Here is a 12,500-nt window from a genome sequence, read left to right on the forward strand (position 1 = left end):
TCCTCTCATTCACGTACGACATAAGCGGCAGCAGCATAGAGTTGAAGCGTCCATCTCTTTCTTCTCTCAATGTAGAATGAGGAAATTGGATGTTGAGGTAATGTAAATAAATAAATACATATATAGAGGTGAAGATGGAGGGGCGAGAGTTCGGGACGAGGGATAAAAAATGTATAAAAGTGTAAGTATAGAATAATATAAAATGTAGAGATAAAGGGTTGTAAGGAGATGTAAAGGGGGTATAAAGAAATATAAAGTAAAAATAGAAATAGAAATAAAAGTAAAAAAACCTGATAAAAACATGATAAAAGTATAAAAGAATGTAAAGATAAGGGATGTATAGAGGTTATGGACCAAGCATGGTGGTCAGGAGATTGATAAAATTTAGTTGTAGAATTGTCAGTACATCAACAGTTTCGTCTGGGGACTTAATGCGTTGTAAATCAGAGCTGATGAGCATTTAATCTGGTTCCTTGAATTAAATGGACTTCTAGTACATACATATCATCATGGATATATTACACCCACATACACGCGTACATATACGCCTCCAAGCCTATAGGCATACACACGCACTCGCGTGTAAACACGTAACATAAACACACACGCACCCACACGCACGCGCGTACACACACATACATACAACAGAATATCCGCATATATACACGGACATTACGCGCGTACACGCTCACATGCATATACGCGCGCCCAACACTACATACACACACGTATATGCCCACGCCTCTAGGTCCAGGTATAAGATATTAAAGGATGTGTATAAGAACGTATGTAAAGAATCCCGTACTCATGTCAATACGCGCACGCACACACGGCTGTGTGTCCGTATGTGCGTGCACATATACACTCATATACACACACAGAGACACACGCGCACATGGGTATAGCTATAAGATATCGAAGTATGCATGTACATATATGCGCGCGCATATGTATGTATGCGTCTACATACGTACGTGGACGCTCGTATATTCAAAAGGTGGATCCATAGGTAAGTAAATAAACATATATAGAGGTGTAAAGCGATAATTTAGGGGTAAGAATGAGGGTAAGGGTAAAGATTAGAAATAAAAAAATACAGTATAAAATAAGAATCAATGTATATAGTTAGAAATGAAGTATAAGAATTATAAAAATTATAAGAGTTAAGGTAAGGGATGAAAATGAAAATGAGAATAAATGGAGTAGAAATAAAAGTAAAAATAAAATTAAAAATAAAAATAAAAATAAATGGAAGTAGGATAAAAGTAAAAATAAAAGTAAAAATAAAATAAAATAAAATAAGATAAAAATATAATTTTGTAAAGTTTAACATGAGATGAAGGTGGTTGAAAGCTAGAGGGTGTGTTAAACGTAGGGGCGGGCGGGGGAACTGAAAATTGGAAGGGTGGAAGTGGAGTTGGCGGTGTGCGTTCAACATCTGAGTTAGAAATGTGAAAGGGTATAGATATAGGGGATTAAAGAGACTACATAGGGAGGATATGGTCGTAGGAGAAGAAATATTTAGGGAAAAGAAGTCATATATGGGAGACACAAATTTGTATATATAGGGGGAAAATGCGGGGAACCCTATATGCACGTACCCCCCCCCCACACACACACACGCACATGTACATATATATGTATATGTACAAATACGTACACGTATGTGCACATACATACGCACACCCACAACATACACATATACACGCACATATAGGAAAGCGGGATGTGCTGGAGCCGACAGGTTGCACCGGGTGGGAGGAAATTGCGTGGGGAGTTGGTATAAGACCTAAGCATTGTAGTATTTGAAAGTATTAATAAGTTTATGTATACAGGATGGTTTGAACTCTGACCTTTTGTTAATAAGATTGTGTTTGTCTTGAATTTCAAGATGTTGAGGAGTTCTACACAGCCTCCTGGAAATCCGATGATGGACCATCTGAGTTTGAAGCCTATGCATTTGTCTTTTAATTCCCAAATTCTTTTAGAGAGGGAGGTGCTGTTAGCCTTATGTCTGTGTCTCAGCGAGGACCGGTGGTTGTAGTATCTGGATTTCCAGGAGGTTGAGCAACCAAATAATAGAGCAGGATGCCAACTATGCTGTGTAGAACTCCTCAACATCTTGAAATTCAAAGACAAACACAATCTTATTAACAAAAGGTCAGAGTTCAAACCATCCTGTATACATAAACTTATTAATACTTTCAAATACTACAATGCTTAGGTCTTATACCAACTCCCCCACGCAATTTCCTCCCACCCGGTGCAACCTGTCGGCTCCAGCACATCCCGCTTTCCTATATGTGCGTGTATATGTGTATGTGTGTGTGTGTGCGTATGTATGTGCACATACGTGTACGTATGTGTACATATACATATATATGTACATGTGCGTGTGTGTGTGTGTGGGGGGGGGGTGTACGTGCATATAGGGTTCCCCGCATTTTCCCCCTATATATACAAATTTTGTCTCCCATATATGACTTCTTTTCCCTAAATATTTCTTCTCCTACGACCATATCCTCCCTATGTAGTCTCTTTAATCCCCTATATCTATACCCTTTCACATTTCTATCAGATGTTGAACGCACACGCCAAACTCCACTTCCCACCCTTCCAATTTTCAGTTCCCCCCGCCCGCCCCTACGTTTAACACACACCTCTAGCTTTCAACCACCTTCATCTCATGTTAAACTTTACAAATTATATTTTTATCTTATTTTATTTTATTTTTATTTTTACTTTTATTTTTACTTTTATCCTACTTCCATTTATTTTTATTTTTATTTTTAATTTTATTTTTACTTTTATTCTACTTCCATTTATTCTCATTTTCATTTTCATCCCTTACCTTAACTCTTATAATTTTTATAATTCTTATACTTCATTTCTAACTATTACATTGTATTTCTTATTTTATACTGTATTTTTTATTTCTAATCTTTACCCTTACCCTCATTCTTACCCCTAAATTATCGCTTTACACCTCTATATATGTTTATTTACTTACCTATGGATCCACCTTTTGAATATACGAGCGTCCACGTACGTGTGTATACGCATACATACATATGCGCGCGCATATATGTACATGCATACTTCGATATCTTATAGCTATACCCATGTGCGCGTGTGTCTCTGTGTGTGTATATGAGTGTATATGTGCACGCACATACGGACACACAGCCGTGTGTGCGTGCGCGTATTGACATGAGTACGGGATTCTTTACATACGTTCTTATACACATCCTTTAATATCTATACCTGGACCTAGAGGCGTGGGCATATACGTGTGTGTATGTAGTGATGGGCGCGCGTATATGCATGTGAGCGTGTACGCGCGTAATGTCCGTGTATATATGCGGATATTCTGTTGTATGTATGTGTGGTACGCGCGTGCGTGTGGGTGCGTGTGTGTTTATGTACGTGTTTACACGCGAGTGCGTGTGTATGCCTATAGGCTGGAGGCGTATATGTACGCGTGTATGTGGGTGTATATATCCATGATGATATGTATGTACTAGAAGTCCATTTAATTCAGGAACCAGATTAAATGCTCATCAGCTCTGATTTACAACGCATTAAGTCCCCAGACGAAACTGTTGATGTACTGACAATTCTACAACTAAATTTTATCAATCTCCTGACCACCATGCTTGGTCCATAACCTCTATACATCCCTTATCTTTACATTCTTTTACACTTTTATCATGTTTTATCAGGTTTTTTTACTTTTATTTCTATTTCTATTTTTACTTTATATTTCTTTATACCCCCTTTACATCTCCTTACAACCTTTATCCTCTACATTTTTATATATTCTATACTTACACTTTTTATACATTTTTTTATCCTTCGTCCCGAACTCTCGCCCCTCCATCTTCACCTCTATATATGTATTTATTTATTTACATTACCTCAACATCCAATTTTCCTCATTCTACATTGAGAGAAGAAAGAGATGGACGCTTCAACTCTATGCTGCTGCCGCATTATGTCGTACGTGAATGAGAGGATTTGCATCCCCAACCAAGAACTTTTGATGTAACACATGTCCTTGTGGAAGCTGTTGTGCGCGGCTGAAGAAGGCACAGACATACATTATGCATTGTTATAAATCTGTCTAATAAAGGCCCGAAACATATGTACCGCTGAATCCTTCGCATCATGTTTTTATTTTATTTTGATCAATTTATATATATATATATTATATATAGATATATATATATATATATATATATTATATATATATATAGAGAGAGAGAGAGAGAGAGAGAGAGAGAGAGAGAGAGAGAGCGGGGAGTTGGAAGAAATGTTAGCATGCCGGGCGAAATGCTTTGTGGTACTTCGTCTGTCTTTACGTTCTGAGTTCAAATTCCGCCGAGGTCGACTTTGCTTTTCATCCGTTCGGGGTTGATAAATTAAGTACCAGTTGCGTACTGGGTTCGATCTAATCGACTGGCCCCTCCCCCAAAATTTCGAGCCTTGTGCCTAGAGTTGAAAAAAATATGTATATATATAGATAGAGAGAAGGTGAGAGGGAGATAGATAGATAGATAGATAGTAGATAGATAGATAGATAGATAGATAGATAGATAGATAGATAGATGTCAGAGGATTCAGTGACTTCGTGAATAATTTTAATACAAAATTATATTTTTACCATGTAAGCGGACGTCAACAAGCAGAGACAACTCTCTGCCGATGAAATACATTACTGTGTAGACAACCAAGTTGTTCACCAGAACTAGATAGGTTAGAAAGAAAGAGAGAACAATTATAAGAGCATGAATGTGTGTGTGTCTGTGTGGGGGGGGGGGAAAGAAAGAGACAGAGTGAGTGAGTGAGAGAGAGAGAGAGAGAGATCTTGCCCAAATGAAAGGAAGCATTAAAAAAGAAAGCTTTACTTACGATTTTGCTTCAAAAGGTTCACACAACCAATGCTATACCCGCTCCACCGTTCCCAACATTTTTCCAGTTTGGGAAAATGGTCTCAAGTGACGTGTTTACAGAATTAATGTACAGATCTTGCGAATTTTCATGATTTCTTTCTAACGTCTGGAATAAGTGACCCTTCAAGCTCGTTCGCAACTTTGAGAATAGAAAACATCCGTATGGGGCCAAATTTGGAGACAAGGGCGGATGGGCAATGAGAGTCATTTCTTGCCTAGCTAAAACGTTACGTATCTTAGTAGGGGTGCTGTCATGAGGGCAACATCCAAGTTTTGTTTGTCTATGCTTCAGACCTCTTGCTTCGCACTACCTCTCCTAAATCCCTTAGAATATCCAAATAGAACCCTTTATTAGTCCGATCACTAATGATGGACGACGCCCTTCCAAGAAAAAAAAAAAAGCAAAACATGATCAACATTAATTTCACGTCGGAGGCGTGCAATATGTGGTTCTGGAAGTGAGACCTAGCCTATTGCGACGATTGCCTTTTTGTTTCGACATCGTAGACGTACACCCATGTTTCGTCATCTGTTACGACATTTTTCAAAAGGTTTTCATCAACATATGAAGAGCCAAACAGCTTTTAACTGACTGTAACTCAATCTTTTTTCCCTTTTGTGCTCATATTTTGTAGCAACATGATGCATCTTCGATGTTTCTGCTAAAACCATACGACTTTTACGGATGCCATCTTCCTCAGAAACTTCACACTCAGATGACAATTTTTACGGGCCAAAAAAGTGCACTTTCACAATATGATCAGCGTGCGTCGTTGTGAAGATCGTGAAGATTTGGGATCGTCTGTAGTAGATGTTCTTACTCATTTGGAATACCGCTTCCATTCGTAACATTGCGCACGGATCAGATAATCTTCCTCACCAAGTTGTTACAGCATAGAAAAGTATTCGTGTAAGTTTAACGCAGTTTAAAACAGAATTTGCCATCAACATGTTGCTCTTCTAATCCTTTCATTTTTCAACTTGTTTACTTTATCACACGTCGATCGATGACTAACTGACATAAGCGTAATATGACTACATCATAGACAGCATAGCAACCACAAGTGGAGGCGCAATGGCCCAGTGGTTAGGGCAGCGGACTCGCGGTTGGAGGATCGCGGTTTCGATTCCCAGGCCGGACGTTGTGTGTGTTTATTGAGCGAAAACACTTAACGCTCCACGACGCTCCGGCAGGGGTTGGTGGCGACCCCTGTTGTACTCTTTTGCTCCAACTTTCTCTCACTCTTTCTTCCTGTTTCCTGTCCCCGACTTCCTACGCAACCGCTGAGCCTGGATGCGCATTCATCCATCCGTCGATGCTCTCGGTGTCGGGAGTTGACCTGCTTTCTTTTCTGCGGGTCTTACGAATAGCAAAAGACCAACGTTTCGGACTTCTCCCACTACAGAGGCGCGATCTTGCGAGCTCTGGAACGAAGACCGCTTCGCTCAACAAACAAACAAACAGCAACCACATCACCGTGCCCACGTTAGTTGATGTCCGGTTAAAAAAGATCGGTTTCTTTTGAATAACCGTAAATAATATAAACACCGGCGAGAAAGTCGAAATGCCGATGCTTTTCACACGAATTCTCTTTATATTTTTTTCTACACTAAGTTGCAGATACTTCCGTGTTACCCTCACTGTCAAAATGCAGTTAAACCAGTGATTGTCCTGTGGGAAATCTGTAACCAACGATGCTATAGTTAAACAATTGCGGTAAAAATTATAAAAAACGAATAATTAAATAAATTTGCAAGTAACTCGCTGAAGTTCAAGAAAAGAATGTGTCGGAAAGAGGCCAATCTTGAGGCACGTCAACGTTGATAGAGTTCGGTTTGGAGAACAAGAAAGTTTCCAAATTGAAGACTACCAAGTTCTCATGCCAGACATAGTTGAGGGTAGATTTACGTGAGTGATACAACATCGCCTTCGCTGGATTCTTAAATGTAATGTTGAGAGACATAAGAGAGTAAGTTACTGGTAGTGCTTACCTCATAGATGTCGTGCTGGTAGTTGTTGACAGAGAGAAACTGAAAGTAATGACAGAGGCCATTGCTTGAAGCTATTTCTATGACCTTAAACTGTCAAAGATGTTGGAAGAAAGAGAAGTAGGATGGGAAATATTGTAGTATGTTTATAAATAATAGAATTGATTTGAGTATTAGGAGAGAAAGTAGATCTGGAACTTATTGTTTGATAGTGATGAAAAGAAGAAGAGAACTGGTCACCTAGTTGAGTTGGAGCAATCAGAGGAGTTTTCAAATATGGGTAGTCTGTGAAGGAAATTGCGAGACTGATGGTATCCAAAATAAAAGTTTAGGTCTTTTGCTGTGTGCATACACTGCGGAGGTAAACACGGTCGAAGCAGGCAACAAGGATGGAGACTTTTTCAACCAAACCATTTTTGCCCAACAGATTGACTATGTTTCATAGTTGATTTAATACTTCATAGTTAAATTAGTATTTTGGTGAAAAAGGAAAACGAATTCACTTTTCATCAGTTGCTCTTAATCAATACTTTGGTATCTGTGAGTAGTCAATGGCTACAAGTAGGTTTTTCGAAATCCCCACTAGAACACCTGCCTCGAGTTGTAAGAGAAGTGGACACAGAACTGTAATATGCATCAGCTGACAGGACTACAAAACCAGTCCGCTGTTCTGACCGAAGGTGGACCATAATTAAGAAGCCTTTTGAATTTTCTGACGGAACGATGCAAAGGAAGATTGATTCAAAATTGTATATTCTTCCGACCGAGAATTTGGTAGGAATACCTATCACATAGTGTCCTGGACTACAGACACTGAGGAACTGGTCATTGCGTTGGTAGCTTAAGTGACTTTAGTATTCACAACGTATTGTATTCTTCTGTAAGAATGGTTTTCCTCTTTTGTTGGTCTGAAGAAAAGCAAAGTTGTTGGCCAAAACGGATTGTTAAGGATGGAATAATTAAAGTTTATCTTTGTTTAAATTGTTACCAGTCGACATTCAGCCAAATGTGTTGACAGAGGAGAGAGAGAATGTGAGAAGAATTGCAGCAATTTGAGAATAACTATATGCAAATCTTTTAGGAATGATTAGGGGGACCAAAAGATGAGAATTAACAGAGCCTATTATTGTAGGGTCAGTTTTATAAGTGTGGACAACATTGAAGTTCATTGACTTGTAGTACTGAGTGCTGAACTCCTCGATGAAAGTAACTGTGGTAGTTAAAAGCCTAAATAGAGATGCAAACTTCATCCTAGTAACTTTATAGAAATTGGATTAAATACCAATGATGCGGATTATTGTGTTTTTGTAAAGTTACAAAAGAAGATTTTTTAAAAAATACTATGAATTTAAAAAAAAAACAACACTGCCAACGTGAGAAAGAAAGGAAAAAAAGAAACGAAAAAAGAAAAAAAGAAGAAACGAAAGAAAAAAGGGGGAAAGCGAAAGAAATAAAAAGGAGTTTATACCTGCTTGATAAAAGAACATTCTCATTGTGAAAGAAAGAACAATACTGCTGACGAACCCGAGTAGAAGACATACAACGATTATCACATTACTGCTTATATGCTCCATTTTTGCCATGCTTGCGAAGAAGTGAGTGATGTAAAAGCTGAAAGCGAAAATACCTAAGTATATTCCGATCGTGGTGTTGTTGCAGGCGTTAACTGATTTGTTAATAAAAAACTGCGTGACAAAGATAGTCTGTCCTCCAGCAGGCAAATAACTGAAGGCTGCCATTGACAAGAAAAAGAACAACAATAAAAATTTTCTGATAGGCACAACATTCCATAAATCCCGAAAGGAACATTTCATTGTTGGACTCATTTGGCTGGCGTTTCTGTTTTGTGATTCCTCAAAACGAAATATAATAATGATTGCACAGACTAAAGCTAAATACACCAAACACAGAGACACGATGATTCTGCTAAAGGAAGTCATTATATAACCGAAGATAACAGTAAAAATGCCGGACACTCCAATGGCTAAAGCCAGAATTCTTGAAAAATGATCGAAGCAGGATTTTCCGAGGTTGCTTTTATCGGAAATGTGCGAAACTATACCAGTGATGAAGCTTCCAGTTCCTCCGGTGATGCCATTGATAGCGCATGCCCAAACCAAGACGTCCAAAGGTAGTTTGAAGAACATCGTTGCTGTAATTACTATGACTTTTCCGAGTGTACCGCTCAGAGACAACAGCATGCCAACTTTACGACCAAAAACTTCGCTTATGAAATGTATTAAAGGAATTGAAAAAATGTTTATAAAATATTCCACGGATAAAGCATTGGTCATCCACGTACTCGTTAGACGTTGCACCTGAAAAAAGAAGAAAATATAAAAATCAGTATGAAGACCAATATAGGCGCAGGAGTGGCTGTGTGGTAAGTAGCTTGCTTACCAACCATATGGTTCCGGGTTCATTCCCACTGCGTGGCACCTTGGGCAAGTGTCTTCTACTATAGCCCCGGGCCGACCAAAGCCTTGTGAGTGGATTTGGTTGACGGAAACTGAAAGAAGCCCGTCGTATATATGTGTATACATGTATGTGTGTATATATGTTTTGTGTCTGTGTTTGTCTCCCCAACATCGCTTGACAACCGATGGTGGTGTGTTTACGTCCCCGTAACTTAGCGGTTCGGCAAAAGATACCGATAGAGTAAGTACTAGGCTTACAAAGAATAAGTCCTGGGGGTCGATTTCCTCGAGCTCTGGGCAAAATGTTATAGTGCATGACCATCCTTGGCACATAAGTAATGTGTGTGTAAAGTTTGCTGAAAATCGGTTGAAAACTGTAGAAATGCATACGTAATACACACGCAGACACACAGACATTCTTTATTGGTAAAATGTACAAATACCGTAGAGACAAATATATTTACGCACGGCAAAATTGAAGTACACTGAAGTCAATTTTTAGGCAAATGTGGCAAAACTGATTTTAAACACGCCGGGTAAACAAAAATTAGAAATAACTAAATTACTTTTCAGGGAGAACGTACAAAAACCGTTACAACAGAGATTTTTACGCACGATTAATTGAAATACACGGATTCAATTTGTAGACAGAAGTTAGTAAGTATGTTAGTTAGTTAGTTAGTTAGTTAGTTAATTTGGCTCAAAAGCAAATAGCAAGGCCATGTAGGGGGACATGGAGTTAAGTACAGGGTGGTGTTCATGTAAAGAGTTCAGGCCACTTGAGGTCCAGGGAGGCTTTGAACAAAGCGGTCGTCGGCATCTTCACCATCTCGTCTGGCAGCTTGTTCCACGGATCCGCAACCCGGACGGAGAAAGCTCCTCTCCTTCGATTGAGATGAAATCGTCGCAGGTAGAGCTTTTCGGAATGACCCCGCAGCCGACGCTCCGGAGCAGGAGTGAAGAACAGCTCTTTCGAGAGGTTACACTTCCCGCTTATGATGTTGTGGGCGAGAATGAGATCACCACGGCGGCGGCGTTTTTCAAGAGAATAAAGGTCGAGCGTCCTCAGCCTTTCTTCGTAGGACAAATTTTTGAGACCATGAACCATGCGGGTAGCCAGCCTCTGGACTCTTTCGAGATGCTGTATGTCTTTGAGGAGATAAGGAGAAGAGGCTTGAATCCCATACTCCAATATGGGTCTCACCAGCGTGACATAGAGTGGCAGGAATATGGCTGCTGTGAGCATTCCGAATGACCGTCGAATCAAAAACAGAATTCCGCGCGCTTTGTTGGCAGCATGGACGCACTGAGCCGAAGGCGAAAAGGAGGAATCCACCAAGATACCCAGGTCCTTTACCTGATCGGTCCTCTCCAGCAGCAGACGACCCGGCTCGAAATCAAGTTGAGTTGCAGGAGTAGAGCCGATAGGCAGATGACAGCACTTTGACACGTTCAGACACAGGTCCCAATCGTTAGACCACTTCCAAATTTGGTGGAGGCATCGACGAAGATCCTCTATATTACCGCGAGGAGCGACCAGTTTGATATCGTCGGCAAATAGAAGGGTGTGTTGCGTGAGGTCGTCGGGCAAGTCATTTATGAAGACTAAGAACAACAAGGGCCCAAGCACTGAACCTTGAGGCACGCCACTGCTCGCACTGGAGACGTCGGACCGCGAACCATTAACTTGAACTTGGAAGGAGCGATCTGAGAGGAAGGCACCAACCCATCGTACAATATCCGGATGGAAACTATATGCTTGAAGCTTGACAGTAGTAGGCGGTGGTTTACCGAGTCAAAAGCTTTGGCAAAGTCCAATAAAACGATGTCAACAGCATCACTATCATCGAGGATGCGCGTCACCAATTCTTCATTACTAGTAAGTTGGTCAAGCATGATCTCTTCGGCACGAAGCCGTGTTGGGAATCAGTGATCGAGGCTGTGTTTAGGAGGTGGAGCATCATACTTTTCTTAAGGATGGTTTCGAACATCTTGCTGATTATTGATGTTAGGGAAACCGGTCAGTAGTTAAGTGGGTCTTCGCGGCTCCCTTTCTTGAAAATTGGGCAGATTATCGCTGTTCTCCAGTCTGCAGGTATAACACCCGTCGCCAATGACATATTGAATAGTCGTGTTAAGGGCTCGCAGATGACCGGAGCCAACGCTTTGATAACCCGTGGGTGTATGCCGTCAGGGCCGTGACCCTTGTTGACATCGAGGCCTTGAATAACACGTTTGACTTCGTCCCGCGTGATGATCAATGGAAGCATTGGAGGTACCGATCTATCAAATGGAGGGGGTTCACGACCGTCATCTTGTTTGAAAATAGTTGAAAAAGCCTCGGCAAATAATTGACTCTGTTGATAAGGGTCCTCAATCGATACGCCTGTTGAGTCTACCAATGTTGCAATCTGGTTGTTCAAGCGGGAATTCCGCTGGACATAGGCAAAGAAGGTTTTTGGATTGCTACTGGCATTTGCCGCGATTTTGTATTCATAACTGAAGCGTTCTTTCTTTTCAATTTTCACGGCTCGGTCTCGTTGAGTTTTGTACACCTCAAAAGCTGCAGTCGAATCCAGATTTTTGAATTCAGCCCAAGCTCGTTTAACCTTCTTCGTCACCCAGGGCTTGTGTTTCTTCCTCTTGGGAAGCCCAACGGGAACTGCCTGGTCAGTCAAACAGATTACATATGCTTTGAGGGATGACCATAGTTCGTCAACTGAGGACAACGTCATCAGGGATCGCCAGTCCAGAAGCGCGGAAGCCTCGGTTAGAATTTCAAGATTAATTGCAGAGAAGACTACGTGGCAGCGAAGTAATCGTGGGCGTGGAAAAAGTTGTGTGCATGACGAACTTCAGGACCGCACGATCACTCTTGGCAGAGGGGCGCACACAGATACGTCTGACACTGATCTTGGATAGCGGGAGAATACCAGATCTAGCATAGATGGCTGCTGCCCAGACCGATGCCTTGTCGGATATTCAACATGTTGCGATAGAAAACAATCTTCAGCCACGTCAAGAAGGGCCTGGCCGAACCGGGAAGATGTTGTACAAATTGATGCGGGCCAATCGATCGTGGGAGCGTTGAAGTCGCCTAGTACCAAGCAGTCATGCGAAGCTGAAACGAATCTTATCGCTT

General features: G+C 40.8%; 1 protein-coding gene across 1 annotated transcript in view; it reads right to left on the reverse strand.

Annotated features, from left to right (window-relative positions):
* Positions 1-12,500, reverse strand: part of LOC118765466 — a 39,101-nt gene that overhangs the window by 12,812 nt on the left and 13,789 nt on the right. Inside the window, exons 3-4 of the mRNA XM_036507651.1 lie at positions 8,410-9,259; positions 4,664-4,747 (exon numbers count right to left, since the gene is read on the reverse strand). Coding sequence (XP_036363544.1) covers positions 4,664-4,747; positions 8,410-9,259 — 934 coding nt within the window. The remainder of the gene's footprint in view (positions 1-4,663; positions 4,748-8,409; positions 9,260-12,500) is intronic.

The sequence above is a fragment of the Octopus sinensis genome, linkage group LG11 (genome assembly GCF_006345805.1).
Source record: "Octopus sinensis linkage group LG11, ASM634580v1, whole genome shotgun sequence".
Classification (NCBI taxonomy): Eukaryota; Metazoa; Mollusca; class Cephalopoda; order Octopoda; family Octopodidae; genus Octopus; species Octopus sinensis.